The sequence below is a fragment of the Cheilinus undulatus genome, linkage group 20 (assembly GCF_018320785.1).
Source record: "Cheilinus undulatus linkage group 20, ASM1832078v1, whole genome shotgun sequence".
NCBI classification, from domain to species: Eukaryota; Metazoa; Chordata; class Actinopteri; order Labriformes; family Labridae; genus Cheilinus; species Cheilinus undulatus.
Window position 1 is genome coordinate 33,056,793 of NC_054884.1, and position 24,603 is coordinate 33,081,395.

The 24,603-nt window shown below is 38.8% G+C and overlaps 1 protein-coding gene across 26 annotated transcripts in view; it reads left to right on the plus strand.

Moving 5' to 3' along the window:
* LOC121528118 (ankyrin-3-like) overlaps positions 1-24,603 on the plus strand; it is a 252,631-nt gene that overhangs the window by 145,775 nt on the left and 82,253 nt on the right. For 25 of the 26 annotated variants that reach the window (XM_041815302.1, XM_041815297.1, XM_041815308.1 and 22 more), the window contains 12 exons: positions 4,524-4,622; positions 5,888-5,986; positions 7,835-7,933; positions 8,095-8,292; positions 9,146-9,244; positions 11,284-11,382; positions 11,980-12,078; positions 14,698-14,895; positions 16,987-17,085; positions 20,166-20,264; positions 22,270-22,467; positions 23,108-23,206. In XM_041815302.1, the coding sequence (XP_041671236.1) occupies positions 4,524-4,622; positions 5,888-5,986; positions 7,835-7,933; positions 8,095-8,292; positions 9,146-9,244; positions 11,284-11,382; positions 11,980-12,078; positions 14,698-14,895; positions 16,987-17,085; positions 20,166-20,264; positions 22,270-22,467; positions 23,108-23,206 (1,485 nt within the window). The remainder of the gene's footprint in view (positions 1-4,523; positions 4,623-5,887; positions 5,987-7,834; positions 7,934-8,094; positions 8,293-9,145; positions 9,245-11,283; positions 11,383-11,979; positions 12,079-14,697; positions 14,896-16,986; positions 17,086-20,165; positions 20,265-22,269; positions 22,468-23,107; positions 23,207-24,603) is intronic. The other variant, XM_041815307.1, reaches the window with a different exon arrangement.

The window sequence follows — 24,603 nt, forward strand, 5'->3', positions numbered from 1 at the left end:
GTACTCTTGCATTTCTTGTCGACAGTTAGCCAAACTTAAAACAGCTGGCGAACAACATGCTAATAACAAATAGCATACATCACAACAAAACCTTAAAATAAAATGCTTTACCTAACTAATAGTGACAGTATTTTCTGAAGAAATCAATCCAGGAAAGGCAGGGACTTCAGTTTGAGAGGGTAACTACATTTTTTTTTGTTAGCTCATGTTAACTTGTATGCTAATCACAGCAAACTGCTAGTTAGCCAAAGCTAACAGTAAATTGTGTGGCTAAAGTCTGCTACCTCTACCACTCTTGTAATAAAAAAAGTTCCAAAATGCTGAAATACAGAAACAAGAAAAGCACTCGGAGAGCATTTCCTGAAAATTTCATCAAAATCCGTCCATAACTTTTTGAACTTTTTGAGTTATGTTGCTAACAAACAAATGAACAAACAAACAAACAAACAAACACCCGATCACATAACCTCCTTGGCGGAGGGAACAAACAATTCAGCTAGCTGTTGGTTAACATTCTACACCATGGAGATTCATAATGGAGCGATGATTTCAGCTAGCAACACCTAACAACACGTTGAGCCTACATGACTAATTTACTAACCGATATTGGCACAAAAATGTTTGAAAAGAGTTTCAGAGTTTACTAACGTATCACACAGGTTAATATCACTTTTACAAGAATAATTCACTTATTTGAAAGAACGTTGGTGTAGCTTCTGACAAATTGACTTACCATGGGAATGGCTTAGTGTAGTGTAGCAACTACATACAGATTGCTCCGCTCAATTCAGCAGGGCCCCCAGCAGAGGGCGCTCATGTAGCCAAAAAATTCCAGTCCTATTGGAAACTCAAATTTGAAACCCCTTTTACTATTAGTAAAATAATGGCAATTGTTGGTGAATGAGGTTAAATAGACCCATCAGTCTCTCCAAACGCATACTTCTGTCACTATACTCTCATAAAGTATACTTGTATAGAGTACACTACTGTTTTGCACTAACAGGAAGTGACAGTGGTTTAAAAGCCTCTAATTTTTTCTTCTTTTAGCAGGAAGTTGTTAACAGTTATGCGATTATAATCATAATTTGACAACTATTTTAGCTCACTTTAAGATTCATGTAACTTGTTTTTTTAAACATTATTCTCTTTAACAAAATGAAATTACACTTATAGTACTTATATAAATGCCATTTTATTAGAGAGATTAAAATCTGCTTCTTTGGCTCATAACACGTTAGCTAGCTAGCTAGCTAGCGGATGCCAATGTTAGCTAGCACGCTAGCATGCTAACAGTGCAACATTTGCGACATCATCAGTATGGCCTTCACTATGGCGTGCATCATTCTACGTCCAATTCTTTGACATTTTTGGAGCGTGCCAGTGGTATACTGCATTTATACTTCTCTGTGTGAATGCACTTTGCATAAGGTGCAGAGGTTTGCAGTTCCAAACACACTGATATAAACTGCTACATTAACTAATGTTAGAGAGCAGCTATCTTCATCTCTACGCAGATGACTATGTTTTCTCACTTACAGGTATTAGCCCTGTCTATTTGGATGAAATAGTTAAGTATTTTGAGCTAAAGCTTAGCAAATTTTTATGACTAGCTGTCATGATCATGACACAGAGTGTGTTTATTGTTTTGTTGTTTACAGTTTGGCTAAAAAATATATGTGCAAAGCAAAGGTAAATAACAAATATGATGATTATGCTAGCATGCAAAGTGGATATGGGAGCAGTAGGAAAATGAATGTGATTAATATAATTCACTGGAATTAATGATAATTAATTATTGATGATAAATTGCTATTGTGAAATTTACTGATACACCGTTACTCAATCATTGTTTTTTTGTCCATCTAAAGAGGCTTAGGTCTGTATTTTCATCCAAAAAGATTTATCAGTACCATTTTTGAACCATCAACTTGAAAAATAGTTTTTTCTTGAATAAGTAATTGCTTGCAATGTGAATATTCTTTGATTTTGTATTTCTTCATTGTTGTGTATAAGCTGGAAATTTTGCAAATGTCTTACTTGAATTCAGTTTCACAGTGTATGCAAAGATCCAGCTGTCAGTGAGACTGAGAACTGGAATGATAGTAATGAAATTAACTTTAGCATGCCAATGGATTTATTTAATTGCATTATTTTAAAAAACACAGAGTGGATGTTTTGCTGACTGTCCTGAGAGATAATGCTGATTACTGTCGCTGTGCCCAGAGAAGCACTTTCATCAGCGTCTAGTGCAACAGCTGCCTGATTTTTTTTCTTGAGTGCATGATAAATAGCATGGTGACCTTTCTGGTTTGATATTTTTTGAGAAGGTAATTTAAGGACTGAATATTTTAATACCATCAAAAGGTTTCCTTCTTCTGAAACTCTTGTTTTTGATCCATTTACTTTACTCTGAAGAGGTTCCTTAGATATTTTGAAGCAGTTTCTTCTCAGTAGAGGCAAATGTGAATTAAAAGTGTGCTTCCAATAGACATTTTAAATCTAGAAAGCCCTAAATTATAATGCATGTCACCTGCATGCTTTTACTTTTATTTTTTTAAGCCGTTCACTGAAATAAATATTTCCGTAGAAATGAAACCAACTTTTCACATTTTCTAAATGAGACACCATTGCATTTTATTTGACATGGTATAAAATATCTTATGTTTTTTTAGGAAGAGTGCTGCAGGTTTGAAAAGACTTTATGCTATCCCGGCTGTTTGACTTGCCCTGTTTTTTCAACTGAAATATACTGATATTTTTCTAATGGATTTTGTACTATGGCTGTGTTTTAAGCTATAGTCAGTTGGTTATTAGGCTATATTATGCTTTGTGTTTTGCTTATTTCCGTCTTTATATATAATGCAAGCCCAAGAGGTTTAAGGATTACCTTGAGCTATTAAACTCAACCATGAGAAATCTTGCAAGTTGTCTGATTTGGCTACTTGTTAGCAACATGTACATGTTTGTCCAGTGGATTTCTACTTATTCTTGTGTTTTTATGTTGTTTTTGTTGTTGGCTTGATGATCTATGCTTGCCTTATTGCTAACTCCAAAAAAGAAAAAAAAACAACAGAAAAACAATAATAAAAATAAACCTCTCAGTGGAATAACCAGGACAACTTTGAACCTGAAAAATTCTGCCTTGACACAATTAGATTTAGCTAAAGTTAACAAAGCTTTACTAGCAACATAGTTAACAGCACTATGAATAGATATGAATACAGTTACCACGTAAGTAAATGTAGCTATGTGAGCTTTAGCTGAAGCTAACAAAGCTAAGGCAGGCCACCATTAACAAAGTCATGTGAATATGTCAGCCTAATGTATTACATTGCTAGTGAAGCTTAGCTTCAGGTTTAGTGATGTAACTACCTTACCTACATTGCTTCTGTAGCTTCATTAGCTTTATTTACATAGCTAATATAACTTTGTTAGCTTAAGCCTTAGCTCCCTTAGCTGCATAAGAGCGTTTAATTAAGGGACAAGATTTTTTCCTGGAAGCACACTGTTTACCTGGCATTATTAAACATTTTGTAATAAGATTTTGCAGGTCAGGTTTTTGACTTTTAAATTTTGGTAGACTAACCTTTACCCTAAACCTAACCAAAAGTTTTTATCTAACTTTGTTTTGAAAGTTTTAGAAATGTATTTCCATTCTGACAGATATAGTGGTCTGCAATTGGGGGCATCTGAGATCTGCAGTCTGCAGTCAGACTGTCTTTCTTTTACTGGTGACTTTAGACCAAATAAAATGCTGAAAATAGAAAGAGTACTAGTAAAATACGTCAGCGAGGCATGTAGGACAGCTGTAGGTGCCAAGGTTTTTGTATGCACTTAGATTACTGAGTATGGAGAAATTTCAAAGTTTGTGGCTTCCCTCGAGGTTGCTCACCTCATTTGACAGTCACCACAGTTGTGTTAAGTAGTCTAATTCTACTTCTTTGTTACTCTCTGTTCTTTTTATGGCACCTAGACCATAAATATCAACTAAAATGCACAGAAGCCAAATGCCCATTATAGTGAGTGGTGTCAGAATCATTGCATGTCCTCAGAAGGTCAGTTTCTCAGTGGCTTTCATTTTGTAGAAGACAATTTTGAAATATTTTAAACATATGTTAACCACAGATCTTATCAGAAGCATCTAACTTAAATCATACTCAACATAGATAAGAGAATTGCAAACGTTTTGGTCCTGTGTTTTAGTCTCATTCCTGCAGCACTCTGTTTTTTTCTGTCCACTCAATCCTGATCACTGTCCACCCCAAACTTTTCCGCAGAACAAATTCAACTATATTTTTGTTTGGCACTGAAAGCTCAGCACTAATTTTATTTAGTTAATATTTTACAGCATGTTCTGCTCAGCTCTGGTCTGCTGTGCTCTGTTTGTCTGCTTTTGGCCAACTGTGCGCTGCTATGTCCCATCATGCTTTGCTCACAGCTCATTATGAGACATGCATTGCATCTCTTCCCTCTATCTTTAACTGATTCTCCTTTATTTTCTATTGTTTGTCTCTTTGCTTCAGAGCGGCTTCACTCCTCTCCATATTGCGGCTCACTACGGAAACATCAACGTAGCAACGCTCCTGCTGAACAGAGGGGCAGCTGTGGACTTCAAGGCGAGGGTAGGTACCGTACTCACACAAAAACATGCACAGATGTTTGGAAATGAGAGCTGCTGCGAGCTCTCAGGCTAAGACCCCAGTATTAGATCATATGCACGTCAGTATGTGCAGGAATGTTATACAGACATGTGTAAAGTCTACGGCTGTGCATGTCACTCTGCTGCAGGAAACATATACATGTTCTCTGTCTACTGCAGTGACGGACTGGGGTCTAAAAATTGCCCTGGAATTTGCAACAGACAGGCCTTTTTTTTTCCAAACCAACACCTTTTCAACTGTTGATGTAAAAGTCTTGAGCCACAACTTTGCAGACTGACTAGAACAGCAACATGCACCATATTCACAACAGATGCACATGCATGGAACATATAACTTAACTTCTGGGATGTTCAGTGCCTTGGATTTTGTGTAACCATCCCCTGACTTATACTTTTCAATAGCCTTTTCTCTGAGTTGCTTGGAGTGTTCTTTTGTCTCCATGGTGTAATGGTAGCCATGAATACTGATTAACCAGTGACTGGAACTTCCAGACACAGCTGTCATTACACTACAATCACTTCAGAGACATTCACTGCACTCAGAGGATCCCCATTTCACTAACTGTGAGACTACTAGCACCTCTGTTGAATTAGGTCAGTCACTTTTAAGGGGGTGAATATTTATGTAGTCACTTATTTTACTTTACTTATTTTAGTTTAGTTGACATTACTTTGTAGAAATATGTTTTCACTTTGACATTTAAGAGGATTTTTGCAAATTATATTGACTATGATTGATTTATAACATTAGTAAATGGTTCAAACATCCAAGGGGGTGAGTAGTTTTTATAGACACTGTAAGAGTGCCACTGGCTTCTAGTAGTTTCTACATAAAGACAGAAAAACCCAGAAAGCAAGGAAAGGGTTAATTAGAGATCTTTTCTGCTGAAGTTGCCTGATGGACACAGTCCTCTAGAGGGGGATATTTATCAGTTTTCCCTCTAAGGTTTTCCCCAGTTATGCTATGAGGAGGCATTTATCTCCCTCTGAATAAGGAAGTTTTAGATGACAGTTGGGTTAAAATGCTACAGACATGGACAGGCCTTCTGAAAACTTTAAATTTAGCTGAGTTCGGTGTGGCTAAACTGGCAAAGTGTTTACCTATAACCAATAGGATTGTATGTGTTACATTCCTATAGTCCTATTTCACTTCTAACTTCTATACAAGCTATGTAATTCTTCTTTTATGTGGCCTAATTACAATATTTTCATTTTGTTTTCTTGCAGAATGACATCACACCGCTGCACGTAGCATCCAAACGTGGGAACAGCAACATGGTGCGGCTGCTGCTGGAGAGAGGGGCCAAGATAGATGCACGGACCAAGGTACAAAATACTCAGAACCCATCTTACATACTGTGGACTGACAAATTCTTTCTTTTTATAACAGATTTTCATGTTTAAAGCAATATTAACTTGTTTTGGGATTTAACTTTTGTTTAGTTAGGGCCTTATCAAAGACATAATAAACTAAAAATGCTCCAAACAGAGCACAGATATGTTCAAGCATGTCTTAATGTCTTTTTAGAGTGTTGAGATCTTAAGAAAAATCTAAGCCGTGGCAATTTTACCTCAGATACAGGCGCCTACTTTCGTATATAAAGTATTAAGCTCTGAAATTTCAAAATCAGCACTGCTTGTCCACTTATTTTAGCCTTTTATGCCAGCCACACACTAGACAATTTTTTAATCTGAATCGATTTTAAAACTAGGGGAGACCACAGAGGACAATTTCCAAAGATTTTTCATCTTTAATCCTCTGAACACACACTAGACGACTCAGCCAGATTGTCAGATCACTGGAGACCACATACCTGCCAACCTGCCTATGACCTTGCGTGATCACGTGACTTCAGAAACAAAAACACGGATGTCTGTCGATTCTGTCTTGCTGTCTCTCTGCAACAGGCTGCCCTAGCATGCGTTACAGGTGCAACAAAAATCATAAAACATGGGTAGGACTCAGGACAAAATCCTGGCTGGAATTAAGGTACCGTTGTGTTTATGGTTTAGCGGTGAAAGTACATATGATCCGTCTGGTGACGCTACCTGGTGTGCTCGCTCCCATTGGTTGTTGTGGTACTCTGTCAGTGGCACTACGACCTAGAATCGTAAATATCAAACATGTTTGATATCTTGCCTAAAATCAGACTTAAAGCTGTAGTGGTTGGCCAACCTTAGACAAACATGCTATTCTTTAATCATGGGCGTAGCACAGGGGGGGAAATAAGGGTCCTGATTACCTGGGCCCACAGTAGGGAGGGGCCCTTGAAAAGCCTGCAGTGGAAAGTGTGTTTTTATTTATTTTCTTAGTAATTAGTGTCATTATTGAATCAAAAGTGAGTAAATGAATCAGCCAACAGACTGAAATTTGTATCAAATAGAGTAAAATACAATACTGGGGGCCCCTGCTCCTCCCTTAAGAATGTCCGAATGGTGTAGTCCAGTGCTGCAAAACAATGCAAGTAAATTTAATTTAACCATAGTGAAAATGTTGCTCATGAATGGGGAAATTATGGTTCAAAAATACATTAAAATGCATAGATATTTGTAGAAACGAGGCAACATTTGTTGCTTGGCTAGCCGGTTAAGGGGGGCGTTGTGTAATATTCTTTCTTGGGGCCCCAAATCCCTAGCTACGCCCCTGCTTTAATACAGATTATTACCAAATGCTACCAGAATTCCTCTACAGATTTTTAAAAGTGAGGTATTACTTAACAGATCTCGTTCGCAGGATCTTATATTACTGCCTGTCCCGAGGGTCAGCACTGAGCTTGAAAAAAGGGGTTTCAAGTTTGCTGCTCCCTCTAGCTGGAACAACGTACAGAAGGATTTGAAACTTTGTGAACTGTGCTCACTGGATGCTTTTAAAGGGATCCTAAATGATTTGGAGGCAGATGCATCTGTCTGCAGATGTTTTGTCTGATGCATGTTTGGAATCCTGGAGGTAGTTGTTATCTATACTTGTTGTTTTGAGTAGTGATATGTGTATTTGTGTTTGTTGTAATTATGTAACTGTGTCGCTGCCTGTCTTGGCCAGGACACTCTTGGAAAAGAGATTTTTAATCTCAACGAGTCTCTTCCTTGTTAAATAAAGGTTAAATAGAAATAAAATAAAATTATTGCTGTTGATAAAGGTTTAAAACTCAGAGGTTTACATACTCGTTCCCACAGGACGGTCTAACTCCTCTGCACTGTGGAGCGAGGAGCGGCCATGAGCAGGTGGTGGAGATGCTGCTGGACAGAGGAGCTCCCATTCTGTCCAAGACAAAGGTACGCCTCCAACATGTGTGACATTTGCTGTTTCCTATTTCATTCTGCAGATTTAATAAGAAATGTTATGCTGTGAAAACTAGTCAGATTCTTGCTGGAAGCATTTGAAGCAATTTTAACGTTTTGTTTACATGCTTGGTTGGTGTTTATTTCTCCTCCAGAACGGTTTGTCTCCACTCCACATGGCGACGCAGGGCGACCACCTGAACTGCGTCCAGCTGCTGCTTCATCACGAGGTGCCCGTGGATGATGTCACCAATGATTATCTGACGGCGCTGCATGTTGCTGCACACTGTGGACACTACAAGGTTGCAAAGGTCATCGTGGACAAGAAGGCAAACCCCAATGCCAAGGCTCTGGTGAGGAGGAGGGCAAAGCTTTGGCTTTGAATTCAGTTGATATTAAGAGTAGTGTAAACTAAAAAAAATGTCCCACTCTGATTGGCTGTTAGCCTGCTTTCAAGCCTTTCTGTATCTTGAAACACTTGAAAACTTATTTTCCAGGTTGTGGTTGTGGAAAGTTGCAATCAGCTTTTGATGATTTCATCCTCAGAGTCTTTCATTTCCTCTCCACCTCCCTCTTATCTCCATCTTTACTCCCTCTTTCTTTTCTCACTGTGATGTACAAGACAAAAGAGGAACTTAAAGGTAAAAGAGTCAAAGGAGATAAGGAATATTAATGGAGGAAACAAACAAGGAGACTGAAATAGACTTAGTAACCCCAGCCACTGTAAGAAAACCATTTCTGCTCTGTAAGAGGAGACGTCTGGGTGTGGTTAGAGCTGCAGGACTTTATAGAGAGAGAGAATAAGAAGGAAAAAAAAGACTCAGAGAGGAAAATGAAGTCATAGGAGCCAGAAACCTCAAAGTGAGGCAAGAGGAGGGGGGGAGGGAAGGAGAGTGCGTGTTGGCGAGTGAGGAGTGAGTAGTAAAGAAAAGTATCTATTTCAGTGCAGCACTTTTTTGTTTTTTTAACTAGTGAAGTCAATTATTTCCACACATGCTTGTCTGGTTTGCTGAAGGGTTAAAAAGAAAACCGGGAAAAGAAAAGAAGTTCCCCCTGTTGTGCTTTACTGTATTTTCCATTCGGCTATCCAGGTTTTTCTCCCGCCAGCTCTGCGAGACCTGCGAAGAAAACGCACACGCAGAAAGTGTTTTGGACTATTTTTAATGTGAGAAATGTTTATGTTTGCGTATTGATTTGTTTCTTTAGAATGGTTTCACGCCTCTCCACATTGCCTGCAAGAAAAACAGAGTCAAGGTGATGGAGCTGCTTCTGAAGCACGGAGCGTCGATACAGGCTGTCACTGAGGTAGGAGTGCGTGGAGGTGTGTTTGTCTTTGTGTTTGGGGTGGCACTTGTTTTCATCTAAATCCATCTTTACTGCTGAAAAATACAGCTGAGGAGGCTTATTTATGTCCTCTGTGAACTTAAAGTGGGTTGAATTTATTGTTACAGTGTACAAAAGTACATTTACACCAGAACAGATAAAAAACCTCTGCTTCAGTCTCATCTTTTGATCACCCGCTTCATTACAGAGTGAGAAAATGAACTTTTCACTACTTAAAAGGTTTTCATGTCATACTGTGATGATCAAATTGTTAAAAATGGAAGATGCTGCAAATATCTTCACATTGTGGGATTTATTTCTGAATTATTTAGTCTAGTATCTTATTCCTCTTTAGCTTTTAAAGTGATGCTTATGCACAAACTGATGCAATGACATTCAGCGGGTCAAAAGTGACATGTAAAATCCTGCCAATATGCAGTACTTTAGCCCAGTTTCCGCCCTTAAAGCCTGTCACTTAACACTTATGGACTTTGCAAAAACCTATGAGGGCTCAAAGTGGTATCTAACATGACATTGCAAGCTGCCTGAAAAACAGAAGCCATTAAAGGATGAGAAAAAAACAATTTGTATCGTATGTCAGAGTGTCTTGAGTTGGAATGCCACTGTTTAGATCATTTAGAAAAGCCTAGATTTGACAAACACATTCAGTATTTCTAAAGCTGACATTATAAAATAAAGCCAATACGGAAATGCAAAAGCTGTTTTTGAGCATCTCCTGCTGCAGAAGCACCAGAGGTTATAGATTCACCCTGATGACCACTCAGCAGTCACAGAGCTACTCTGATGACCACCCAACAGTCAAAAAGTCACTCTGATGATCACCCAACAGTCACAGAGTCACTCTGATGATCACCCAACAGTCACAGAGTCACTCTGATGACCACCCAACAGTCACAGAGTTACTTTCATGACCACTCAGCAGTCACAGAATTACTCTGATGACCACTCAGCAGTCACAGAATTACTCTGATGACCACTGAGCAGTCACAGAGCTACTCTGATGACCACTCAGCAGTTACAGAGTTACTCTGATGACCACTCAGCAGTTACAGAGTTACTCTGATGACCACTCAGCAGTTACAGAGTTACTCTGATGACCACTCAAAAGTCACAGAGTTACTCTCATGACCACTGAGCAGTCACAGAATTACTCTGATGACCACTGAGCAGTCACAGAGTTACTCTCATGACCACTCAGCAGTCACAGAATTACTCTCATGACAACTGAGCAGTCACAGAGTTACTCTGATGATCACTCAAGGGTCACAGAGTCACTCTGATGACCACTGAGCAGTCGAAGAGTTACTCTGATAACCACTCAACTGTCAGAGAGTCGCTCTGATGACCACTTAAAAGTCACAGAGTTACTCTCATGACCACTCAACAGTCAGAGTTACTCTCATGACCACTCAGCAGTCACAGAGTTACTTTCATGACCACTCAAGAGTCACAGAGTTACTTTCATGACCACTGAACAGTCACAGAGTTACTGTGCTGCATTTCTGTATTGGCTTTATTTTATAACGTCCGCTTTAGCATCCATCCAAGGAAAGGATGCTGACAAGACATGATCGGAGTATAAAACATGCAAAATGTGTGCAGATTTACCTGAGGTCAATAGGATAATTTAAATGAACTGTTCTATGTGTCTGCGTCCTTTATGCATGCTAACCATGTTCCTGTCTGTCTGTCATATGTGAGAGTGGTTTGTTTGTTATAGCTTTGAATAGCGTTGCATGATGGGATATCGCTTGGATAATGCATAGTCGAATACAAGTGAGGAACATGAAAGGGTCCTTTTGCAAAATCATTATTTGTTTTCCCGAATTTTTAAGTACAATAAGTGTTTAATACTTTTGTGCTTTAGTTTTATTGTATCAACATCAGGTGATGACATGTGATTGAGTCTCTCAAAACCTTAAAAAACTGTGTGTTTAAGTAGTTTGAACTTTTCATTCATTTGTTTTCATACATCTCTGCTCTGCTTTGTCTCCTTACAGTCTGGTCTGACTCCGATTCACGTCGCAGCTTTTATGGGACACGATAACATTGTCCACCAGCTGATTCACCACGGGGCTTCACCCAACACGAGCAACGTGGTGAGCTCAGGAAGTGATTTATGTTTTTTCTCTCTCCTTGTCTTCTTCTCCTTCCTCTTCTTTTTCAAAGTAAAAAGGAGGCATTTTGGCATCACTCCTTAAAATAAGTCATGATTAAAAAAGAGCTAAGCCCAGCATGTGTGTTTAAGTATGACTTTGATTAACTTATAGCACTCTTCTTGAGGAGCTGCAGACTTATCCCACTCAGTCTCTCAAACTCTTTAATAAGATAAATTAGAAGAGTAGAAAACACAGGGATGTATAGGAGGAAGAGTTAAAAGATAACAGAGGAAAAGAGCAAACTGAAGTGGAAGGGGGGAAGAAAAAAGAGGAAAAAGACTTGTGCACGGTAAACTCTTCAACCCCAAGTCGCCCACGCTGTGTCTGTGGCCAGGTTACCGTAGAAACAGAGTATTATGGGACGTCATTGTGGTGAGCGGGGTGTGGAAAGCGCGGGGGTCTCTCTCTCTCTTTCTCTTTCTGTCTACTTCAAACAGAGTGAGTTCCTACAAGTTTTGTGTTTTAATGAGGAGGAAAACTTTGGGAATAACTGTCACTTCCTGTTTCCCATGCGTGATTGTCTGTTCATGATTGCAGAGAGGAGAGACGGCACTCCACATGGCGGCAAGGGCCGGTCAGTCTAACGTGGTGCGATATCTGATCCAGAACGGAGCGAGAGTCGATGCAACAGCAAAGGTAGACCACCCGTGACATTTTCTTCAGGCAGAAACAACCTCATAAATACACACCATTCAGTGTCTGATTTAATTGGTGTATTTACTTTTCCTGTCACAGTAATGACATGTGTGTCTGAGTGTGGTTGTGTCTCTGCATGAGTCTGATTTAGTGATTACAGCTCAGATCCACTCCTCCTCTCTCCAGTCTGTCCTCTTATTCTGATTAGAGATGGTATTTTTTCCAAGGGGAAATCAGTCAGTAACAATGAGATAACATATTTTTTTGTGCACATATATTTAAATTTGCATTAAATTTAATGCAACAAACATCTGTAAGCACTTCCTTTTTCCAAAGTTGACCTTTCTTTGAAAATAAATATCAGAGTCCTTTCATAAGTGATATCTTAAGCAAACTACAACTTACAGTATCAGATTCATCTCAAATATCAAGTGTAATGAATTATGTATTAGGATTTCTAATTTCTTATGCCTTGAATAACAAGAAATGAAATCTCAGTAAGATTAAAGATTCATGTATCAAAGTGTCTTTGATGCAGCTCTGCAATCACTCAACAGCAGATTTAAACTCAGACTTATAACAGTTTTAAGCGAGTGAAGAGCATTTACCAGGATGCGTAATGTATTCAAGTTCTCCACCTGTCTGTACCTTCACATATAACGCTGGCTGTCCAGCCATCGTTGTGAACACTGTGACAGGTATTCTTAGACCTTTGCACAAACGTCCACTCTGGCTCGAGGATAAACCCATTTGATTTTTGAGGCCAAAGGCCAAAGTCATTGGGCCTCATGATCACTCTTTTTAAATGTCAAATCTTGATAGTTTTTTGAGGGGTTTTCCTTGGATTTTGCACAGATATCCACTCTGGCTCAAGATATAAATCAATCAGAGTTTGGAGCGATATCATCCAATTTTGCACAATCATCCACTCTGACTCAATGAAAGACTGATTTAATTTCAGATATCAGAAATCAGAGGCCAATGCAATCGGGCCGTATGTTCATTCCTTACTTGTAAATGCAATATGTCATGAAGCTTTTCTGGGATTTTCTTCAGACATTACACCAATTTCCACTCTGACTCAAGGATAAACCCATTTGATTTTGAAGGCTGAAATCCAAAGTAATTGGGCCTCATGATCACTCCTTTTGAATGTCAAATCTTGATAGTTCTTGAGGGATTTTCCTTGAATTTTGCACAGACATTGGCTCTGACTTAAAATATAAATATATTTGAGGTTGGAGCAATTTCATTAGGTCAGAGGTCAAGTTAGTGGGGCCTCATGTTAATTCCTTGCCCGTGAACGCAATATCTTAAAAATGCTTTGTGCAATTTTCATTTAACTTTGCACAAACGTCCATTCTGACTCAATGAAAGACTTATTTAATTTTTGAGGTCAGAAGTGTGGGTCAAGGCAATTGGGCCTCACGTTCATAGCTTTCACTAAAGTAAACACTATATGTCATGCACCTTTTCCAGGATGTTCTTTGCCCTTTGGCCTAATCTCCACTCTGACTCAAGATATAAACCCATCTGAGTAAATGAATGAATGAATGAAAGAATGAATGATATTTATTTCAGTTCACTTGCAACAAATAAAACAATTTACAAGATGGAAGTCAATTTTCTGAATGTCAAAGCTAACTAAAAGTGTGTAGACAGAAGCTAAAGCTTATTAAAACCTACCCCTCCCTACCTACCTCCCACCTTTTCTGGGATTTCTTTACACTTTGCACCAATTTTCACTCTGACTTGAGATATAAACCTATTGAGTTTGGAGGTCAGAGGTCAAGGTAATTGGGCTTCATGTTTATCTGTCAGTGACTTGAAATTTTTCATCAAACCTTGCACAAATGTCCACTCTGACTCAAGGATGGACTGATTTGATTTTTGAGATCTGAAGGTTTTGGGCCCCATGTTCATTCTTTACTTGTCCATGCAGTAAGCCATGGATGCTTTAAGGGATTTTTTTAAACATAAATTTCCACTCTGACTCAAGGATTAACTGGCCAGATTTTTTAAGTCAGACGTCAAGGGTTTATGTGACCCCAAATCTTGTGAGCTCAATAGACAATCTTTAGACTATCATTAACTTAAGAGACAACACCACAGACAAGAACTGCAACTCAGCCATGGCTAGAAGTCATTGGTTGCAATGTAAATGTTACAATGCCTGTCCATTCTCCCTGACAAGTAAACTGTCCATGTGCAAGCATTCATATAACCCCAAACTTGAACCCCCTTAATAGCACAAAGACAACACATCAAACGTTTGAAGTAACTTAGATATTAGATATTAAAGTGGATGGCCCCTTTCCAGCATGTCAGTCCCTACTCTCTCACTGATTTCCATCACTGTCAACTGTCTTGTCAAATAAAATAAGCATGAGCCCAAATAAAAATCTTTGAAAATATGAGTTAGAAACCAGTTAACCAAGAAAAACCTAAAGAAACCTAAGGAATTATCAGAGTCATTAGAGGAAAAAAGACACCCTCTAAGAGAAACTAAATAGAGGTCCAAAATGATAATTTAAAAATATAAAAACTTAATTTCCTTAAGCACTAAACTGCTGCGGTGTTTGATTTTACCTTAAGTCTTTGGCTGACTGTCATTGACAGGATGACCAGACTCCGCTGCACATCTCAAGCCGTCTCGGTAAGCAGGACATCGTCCACCAGCTGCTGGGGAACGGAGCGTGCCCAGATGCCACGACCAGCTCTGGATACACACCTCTACACCTGGCTGCCAGGGAGGGACACAGAGACGTGGCTGCTGCACTGCTGGACCACGGAGCCAATCTGGACATCATTACCAAGGTAAAAGTCATATACAAAGAAAAAAATGGCCTCCTTACCTAGGTCAGTGTCCCAGTTCTACCACCCTATTCAGAATGTCTGCACAGCGAAGATGGAAAGAATATTAAACGGCGTAAAAATTGGTGATTCAAAATCACGTTGATCTTGCTTTGTCAGGCCAGCACGCTAGATGGTTATAAACCTGATTTTAGATTTTAGTCTGACTCCTCTATCAGCAATGAGTCGTCTTTTCTCCAGAGCTAAGAGCTGCACATCTGCTCCATGATGCAGATTTTGCAGACTTGCTGTGTTACTGACTGTTGCCAAACCTGAAAGGACTCCCGTACGGAGGAACAGGTTTGACTGTCTGCCAGATGGGAGAGCTGGGTCAGAGTAACTTCTCTGCAGTCTGGATAAACTGTTCCTGGAAAACTTTTCTCTGTGCTCATTACACATTTCATAACATCCAATCAAACTGTAATGTAGCGTTTAATAGCAACCGACTGAACACAGAGGAAAGTCCCGAAAATCTAAAAATTGTCACACAGCGAAGATGTTTCCAGGTAGTTTTCAGCCATGACTGGATGCTGGAGTCATTTTTATTCTCATGTGATGTGAGCGGGACAAAGTGTAGAAATTCTGTGATTTCTATTTTTGATTTGTTTTTTTTTTAAATTGAGCTCTCAGTCACGTGAGGATTTTAGCTCCTGTAGGAAAAGGTACGGATAATCAAGGAGAATAACACTGAGCAGGTCCTACTATCCCACTCACCTGAACAGTTTTTTATTATTTCAGCAGCAATGAGATTAAAAAAAACTTTGATCTACATAATGTATTTTAAAGGTGTTGTTATTGGTTGAGTAAAAACCCAAATCCAATACCCATAAACCCATATTTTATTCACAATAGAACATAATCAACATATCAGATATTGAAATGGACACATTTTACCTTGTCATAATACGTATTAGCTTATTTTAAAGTTGAAGGCAGTTACATATTCAAAAAAGTAGGGACAGGGCCATGTTAACTGTTGTGTATCATCCACTCTTCTTTTAACAACAACCTGGAAACATCTGGGAAGTGAGGAGACCAATCGCTGGAGTTTTAGGAGAGAAATGTTGTCCCATTCTTGTCTTATGTGGGATTCTAGCTGCTAAAAACCCTGGGTTTTCTTTGGCAGATTTTGGTTTTAATATACTTCTAATCAGGGGTGTAGCTAGGGATTTTGGGCCCCCAGAAAGAATATCACACAGGGCCCCCCTTAACCGGCCAGCCAATCAACAAATGTTGCGTCATTTTTACAGATATCTGTGCATTTAAATTTATTTTTGAACCATCATTTCTGGATTTGTGAGATTCAGAAATTGCTGCTTTCTGCTTTTATCTACACTTTACACAGTGTCCCAACTTTTTTGGTATTTTAGTTGTAATAATGATTTAATTTCTTGAAAGCATGGGGAGGGGGTCTTGTGTTTTGGCATTTTTGAAGGTGCTTTGACTGAAAAACTTTGAGCATTATTGCTGTAAGGTGACCACGGCTAAAGGCCTAATTACATGTAAGATCCTTGAGCCTGTGGTGAGGCTGCAGCTCAGTGGTAGAGCGGGTCTTCTCTCAACTGGAAGGATTGTACTTGCTGTTTGTAAGCAAATTTGACCTAGTCTGTTTAAGCTGCAAGATTGAGGTCTTTCCCCTGCTCTGCCATTGCCAGCTCTGCCCTGTATCAGTGCTGTGCTCTCCTTTCAACCCCACCACCACCCCATCAGGCCCTGATGGGGGGTTAAGATCCGATCTCATTACAGTCACAGATCTGTGTTGCCTCATAGCTGAAGAATCTGATGACACACTCACCACACAAATCCTTTATTCCCACCCTGTACTCTCATCGTATTTCATCATTAAGGCACAGAATAATCAGTATCTCATGTTTTTATGGCATAACTCTGAACATGACTTAATCATGAGAGATTAAACACATGTGGCTATTTTGACGCTCAGAAGCATTGCATAGAAAATGGGAGATATTTCACAAATATCTAAAGTGTTTGTAACAACTGTACATCAGCAGCTTTTCTTATTCATTTTTTGCTTGTTCTGATGTGCTTCCCCAGAAGGGCTTCACTCCTTTGCATGTGGCTGCAAAGTATGGCAAGATCGAGGTTGCAAACCTGCTGCTGCAGAAAAACGCTCCGCCAGACGCTGCTGGGAAGGTAACGCACTGATGTGTCAGAGAAAAGTCTTTAATATGGTACAAAAGAAAGTGAGAGTGAGCTCAAAAATAGATATCTACAGCCTGTTATATCAGCTGTTTTTACATCAAAATCTGACCTAGTTAGAGCAAAAGTTATCACTAGTTTGAGTTCCTTGCATTCCTAAGTTAAAACTTCTGCACCATCCAGCAAAACTCAGAGTAAAAACCTGAATGAATACAATAGCCTTGAGGGTAGAAATATGTCAAAGAGGATCACAAAATATGACAAAGCAACTGTGCATTCGTGGTAGAGTTAGACATCTAAACTAGAAGGTCAGGGGTTCGATCCCCAGCTCTTGCAGCCACATGTCGACGTGTGCTTGGGCACTTGGGAATTGCTCTGACCGCTGTGTCAGTAGCATGTGAATGCAATGGACAGGATTCGTTAACACTGATGAACACTTAACATACAGCCTCTGCCATCAGTGTATGAATGGGTAAGTGTAAGCTGTGGTATAAAAGCTACTTTAAGTAAGTAGAAGTAGTAGTCGTAGTTGTAGATTATAACAAAAATGGTATTAAGTCCATTTACTGGTTTACCATAGAAGTGCTTTCACTTATGGTAACACGGCGTTTTTTTTTTGTTTTGTTTTGTTAATTTTTTTATTTTCTATTTCTGCCATTTGCAAAGCATTTACAAAAACAAATGTTACAAGCAAGGGATGCACAATATTAAAAGCATGGTATTTGTATTTGTATTGGCAGATATTGGCTTAAAATCTTAAAAATCAGTACAGGTGATCGAAACGTTTCTGCAGATATTGACAACTGATAAAGTTTCTTTGCAGATGACATCACGCAGCAGCGAAGAACTCCTGAGGGAGGCAAGAATTGATTTCTACATAGAGAAACGCTACCAAAAAGGCCATGATTTGAGCAGAAACAATGTTTTTGCCCTTCTCCTGCCTGGTTTCAGCAAGAGTCTAAATGTCACATGTTTTGTTACTCTGATTGGCCCGTAAAGATGTGACAGAAAGAACGTTTGTCCAGTCAAGTTTTTTTTCAAAGGCTCTGCCCTTTCCCGAACACTGTCTATGGGAGGTTTTCCAGATGGATGTGTGAAATAGCCAGAACTCCTTAAAGAGTGGATGGTCTGGTTAATCCAGCATATATTGGGCTGTTTAAGAGTTCTGAGTTTGAATAAATCAGTCAGATTTCTCAGAGTTGTGCCTACAGTTTTGCAGCACGTTTTGACTAAGCCTATCAGCCAGTTCCTGATTTTTAAAATAACAGGTGAGAGGAAACAGTAGTAGACAGGAATTAAGCCTCCCTCTAGGGCCTGGATAAGCAGTGTCACACAACGCTTATGTATGGCCTGTTCCTACTAAGTGGTCCGGTTTCGTTCGTTCAGTTTTGTTTTGGTTCAGCACATTAAACCTGTGTAATCTCAGCTGATGTCCGCCTCACTTACCTCCAGCGTTACTCATTGTCACATGAAATCTGTCTCTTTTTAAAGATCCAGATCATTTGGCTTAGCTCAGTAGAGCTGGTTGTTTTGCTCTTCATTTGGTAACAGTTTGGTTTTTTAAATCTGGATTCAAAACCAACAAAGGAACCTATAATGGCTCTACATATTGAATATCTGTCAAAATCCAGTATTGTGCATCCCTATGACAAATGGTTTTACATACATATAAGCTCAATGATAAAATACATTAAAAGTGTATGAAATAACAGAAAGATTCATTAATACAGAAGTTATCCTGTATTGTTGACACTTGAAATAAGGTTTGCAATATGAGCATGGCATTTTGCAACACAGCCGTAGTAATTGATCAAATATTTCACTATTGATCAAGCAAATAACAACAAAAACAATGAACATTATGCCGAGTGCTTCAAGCTAATGCATACAGAGACCATGACCATGCGGCTCTGCTTTCTTTAAAATCTATTTGCATTTGTTATGACTTTTGTCAAAAGTAGTTAGCAAATGCCTGAGGAAGACAGGGTTCAACATATTTATTGCAGTTAAAAGTAGCTCATAGTGGCATAGCCTCTATTGTTGACCTTAAAACTGAAACAGTTTGTCACAGTGAACTTGTCATCATTTATATACCACTCACACATGAGCACATTGCAACATTAGCTGCTTACATGTTTGTTTTGCAGCTGCACTTAAAGCTTCACTGTATCTTCTTTATTACCTGACTCATACTGCACTTACTGTACTTTTACAGTGCCTTTAAAAAGTTTCCACCCCCTTGGATGTTTTACCCTTTTATTGCATTTACAAATCAAGAAGAAAAACTGTCAATTAAATAAAAATATGTAAGGAAAAATGAGTGACTGCTTAAATACATACCCCCTTCAGGTTCCTGTTTAGTAGATTCATCTTTGCTGCAATCACAGCACTGAGTCTGTGTGGATAGGTCTCAATCAGGGTTACACATCTGGACTCTGCAATTTTACTATTCTTCTTTGCAAAACTGCTCAATCACTTTTCTGAGCATATTTTTATTTAATTGACATTACTTTATAGAAATCTGTTTTCACAAAAAAATTTAAGAGGTTTTTTTTTGTACATTTCTTTTGTGGCAAAAAAGCCACATTTCAATTTTATTGACTATGACTGATTTATAAAATCAATTAAAGGGTAAAACTTCCTGTATGAAAGGTTGTCAAATTTTTTCAATGTTTTTATACTCTTTCGATACCACATTTTTAAAATGATACAATCTGTTTTCTAATGATCATTTGTGCTAAAAATGTTACAAACTGCCCGCATCAGGCTAGAACCTTGTATCTCGATTTTTTTTTTTTTTTTTTTTTTTTGTCATAAATCAGTGCTATTGATATATCTTTTTGCATCTGTCAGTGAGTTTTTTTACCAATTTAAACCAATTAACAAGTCAAAATTATTCTGGTTATGAACGTTTAGTATTAAATCGTTTGAAAAATGTTTTTATCACTGTGGTATCGAAACAGGTTTGAATACTGTTTGATTTTGACAAGTATTGTTCCAAAGTTTGAATTTCTTGTATGATGACAACCTTACCGTGTTTACCACCACCTTATAATGATTGTGTGTGTGTTCAGAGTGGACTAACCCCACTGCATGTGGCAGCTCACTATGATAACCAGAAGGTGGCGCTGCTCTTGCTCAATCAGGGAGCTTCACCGCATGCTGCTGCAAAGGTAAGAGGGAAAAAAAGAGGTTATATGAGTGTATCAGAGCACCAAAGTGTCTCCCTACTCCCCATCTCTCTTTCTCCATATGTTTCTCTGTCTTTATTTCGCTCTCTCTCCCCCCTCTCTCCGGGTGAGAGTAGGCTGACCTACTTTCATTCACCCACATATTGAACAGGCAGAGTGAAGCCCTGTGATTGGCTGGTTTGTTGCCCCTTCTTCTCGAACAGCTTTTATCTAAAAAGAGCTGACGCTGAAATTAGCCAGACCCCAATTAGTTCCATTCCCTGAAAGAATATTAAACATGTGGAAACTGTGTTTCCAGGGAAAAAAACACCAGATAAAATAAGACTGTTAAATAAAAAACACTTTAGATTCTGGTGATGTTGTTTTGATACTAAAATAAAAAGTGTGATGGATTGACTGATGTCTTTATTTAGAAAATTTAAACCAAATAATAGAAGATAAATAAATGACAAGACAGCAAATACAAATAACATCAGAACAAGTGAGGCCTGTTACAAAGGAAGTACGAGGTTAATCTCATTGAAGGTGAAATATATCAAGCCTTTTTTTGTTTTAATCTTGATGATTATGGCTTAAAGCTCATGAAATGAAAACTACAATATCTCAAAATATTAGACTATTGTAGAAAAGTCCAGTATGCAAAGGTGTCCTGAGCCTTCATTCTCTCAGTCTGGTTCAGTGCACACAACCACAATCATGAGGAAGACAGCTAACTTGACTCTTGTCCAGACGACAGGAGGGTAAGCCGCAGAAGGTCACTGCTGAAAGGTCAGGCTGTTCTCTGAGGCTGTATCACAGCAGATTCATGGGAAGTTGACTGGAAGAGTTCAGGTATAAATGTAGGTCACGGTAAAGCACTTGAGCCCCAGATGGAAAAGTGTGGCAGGAGAAAAAGCACAAGCAACAGGGATGATGAGCTCAGCCTTCAGAGGATTGTCAAACAAAGCAAATTCAAAAACTTAGGGGGAGCTTCACAAGGAGTGGACTGAGGCTGGAGTCAGTGGATCAAGAGCCCCCACACGGACAGGTCCAGAAAATGGACTACAAGTGTCATGGTGGATGAAGAACTGGACTGTTGCTCGGTGGCCTAAAGTCATATTTCCATGTGAAAGTCAATATGGTATTTCATTTAGAATGAAGTAAGGTCCCGGCATCTGGAGGAAGATCAGAGAGGCTCAGAATCCAAGGAGCTTCATGTCCAGTGCTTTCAGTTTCCACAGCCAGTGATGGTTTGTGGTGCCATGTCATCTGCTGCTGTTGGTCCACTGTGCTTCATCAACTCCAGTGTCAGCCGTCTACCAGAAGATTTTAGAGCACTTCTGCTGAAAACGTTTATGGAGATACTGATGTACTTTTCCAGCAGGACTTGGTACCTGCCCACGGTGAAGCCAAAACTACCAGAAACTGGTTTGCTGACCGTGGTATTACTGGGCTTGACTGGCCAGCCAACTGGTCTGACCTGAGCACCGTAAAGAATCTCAGGGGAAATGTCAAGAGATGGATCAAAGACACTAGACCTGGGCTTCATAACACCCTAGCAGTGCCATGGACTGATTGCCTCCATAGCAGGTTGCATTAATGCAGTAATTTGTGCACAAGGAGCTCCAACCAGTTACTGAGAGCATAAATGAGCAGCATTTTCCTGAAGGTCAACATTAATGTATTACAAATACTTTTGGAACTGATGTTGTGGTAGTCTAATATTTTGAGATAGTGGGTTTTTGATTTTTATGAGCTGTAATCATCAAGATTAAAACAAAAACAAGTCATGAAATATTTCACTTTGAATCTAGAATATATGACAGTTTTACTTCTTGAACTGAATCACAGGGAGAAAATGAACTTTGTCATGATATTCTTATTTTTTAGATGCATTTGTATCATCAGCTGAATACTACTTTAAAAGGCCTTGTGTGAGTAGATTGTACTTTTATAGGAAAAAACATAGCTCAAAGTTAAAATCATCTCCGTTTCTGTTCATGTACAGAACGGCTACACGCCGCTCCACATCGCAGCTAAGAAGAATCAGATGGAGATCACCACCACGTTGTTGGAGTACGGTGCCTCCACGAACACAGTGACACGGCAGGGAATCACCCCTCTGCACCTCGCCTCTCAGGAAGGAAACGTGGACATCGTGACGCTGCTGCTGGCTCGAGACGCTCCTATAAACATGGGGAATAAGGTACAAGATCAGCACGTACAATCCTCAGTGCTGCAGAAATATGTCCGTGTCTACAGGCAGACGTGGTTATCAAAACACTGCAGGAATATTCATAGTTTGTTTGCATGTCCTATAAACTTGAGTTCAAAGGCTTTATTCTGTAAGGCTTTTAGGCTGGGCTGTTTAATTTCAATTTATGACTCTGTTTAAGACAAGATTTTGTTTTATTTTTTCAAACAAGACCACCTTTTTGTGAATCAGCCCCTCTGTTTTTATTTTAGGTCATCTTTTATTTTTGTGGTAAAAAAGGTGAAAAAACACATTTATTAAGGAAGGTTTTAAATTAAATCTGTATCTTTTGCTTATTTTTTCTACTGATTCTAGAATCCCCACCCCCCTTATTTCCACTGGCGTTGCTTCTGTGTTAGCTTCTTGTATGAGTGCATCATCCTAAACCAAGCTGTAAAGCTTTATTTACCTATGTATAATTTCAACTAAACTCTGTTTAACACCCTTTATATCCATCTTTCTCTCTCGGTTTGTGCATTTATCACTGTTTGCACATCTGTAGTAATTATTAGTTATTATGTTTTCTTACTTTATATACGCAGTATATTCCTTCTCTGTGTATTTTAATGCCTCTCTGTCTGCTTGTCCTCAGTCCGGTCTGACTCCACTCCATCTGGCTGCACAGGAAGATAAAGTCAATGTCGCTGAGGTTTTAGTCAACCAGGGGGCAACAGCAGACCCTGAGACCAAGGTAAAACAAATGTTGTGCTATGTCTTAGATCTGGAGTCAGTCTTTATAGAGTCATTAGATGCTAAAATGGAAAAAAGTACTGTTTTTTACAAGTTCTGTGTGAGGATTTGTGCCTTTCTTCTGTTAAATGCCATGCTTAATTATCTATATTTGGATTTTGACCATTTGTCGCATTAGAAAACCATTTTGAAGAAACAATATGAGGTGTTGAGGCTTTTGGGAGTAGTAAAATCTTTTATTATTGTATTTGTCAACAATTTCAAGAGTCCAAACAGGAGAATGAATATCAAAGCTCCTGACTGATTTAAAAACGGAACTATGAAGGCCATGCAAACCAAAATCAGAAATGGGTTTATTAACACACTGTGCATGTTGGAATAGAGTTCCTGTAAACATGTGCAAAGGCTGAGAAGTATGAAAGACTGAGTTTGGATTCAGACCATCAGGTGTCATTTTTTTGTGCAGGGATAAATGTAGGTGAAGCACTTTAGCCCCACATGCATCACAAATACTAAAAGCCCTGAGAGTAATAACAGCATATGTTCTGTTATTTTGTATGTGGACTGTTTTCTCATGCCAGTGTTGGAAATCAGGCACCAGCCACCCAGGAACAAACATCTGTACCTGCTGAAAGTGTTGTTTAACAGATTTCATGGTTTAAAGAAGCAGACTGTGGCTTTGTCTCTCTCAAAGCAGCAGCTGTTAATCCCTGCTCCCTGCTAACGATTGCTTCGCCAAAGTTTCCGATGAAAGGCATACTATTCGTGCTAAATTCTTCACAAAACTCCACACATCTTATATTGTTCAATGACTTTTATTTGAAGAAGCAATATCAGGAAAGAAATGTAAGTCTCACTTTTTAGCACTGAACTGTCTGCATGTCCTGACATGAATGTGATTGTGGCTCACATATGAGCCCTCGGATATAAGCCTTTTTTTTTTTTTTTTTTCAAAGTTGCGGGAGGATATTCTTTCCTATAAGTGGGCATGGCTTCAGTGCATCAACCAAAGCACTCAAGCATCTTAGAGCAAATTCTGCTGCCTGGTTTTTCATGATTTTAAAGCTTCATTTTAAATTAAATTTATAGGCTTTAGGTGTTTTAGAGACTTTACATTTACAACAGATAACATTCAGAAGCATTAAAGGTTCCAGACCTTGCAATTTCATAACTTTCAATTGTTTGAATAAAATAATAATAATATTACATGTCATTATTGGCCTGTTTAGAGTGAATAATTGTACTTTGTGTGCTATTTTTCTATTGTAAAATGCATTATTCTTTTTCTTTCTGTCATTAGTTTCTGAAGATTGCAGGCACTGTTATTAATACTGACAGCTTCTCACTTTATTACTGGCAATAGAATAGTTAAAAGTGAATTATTTTCACGATTAAAGG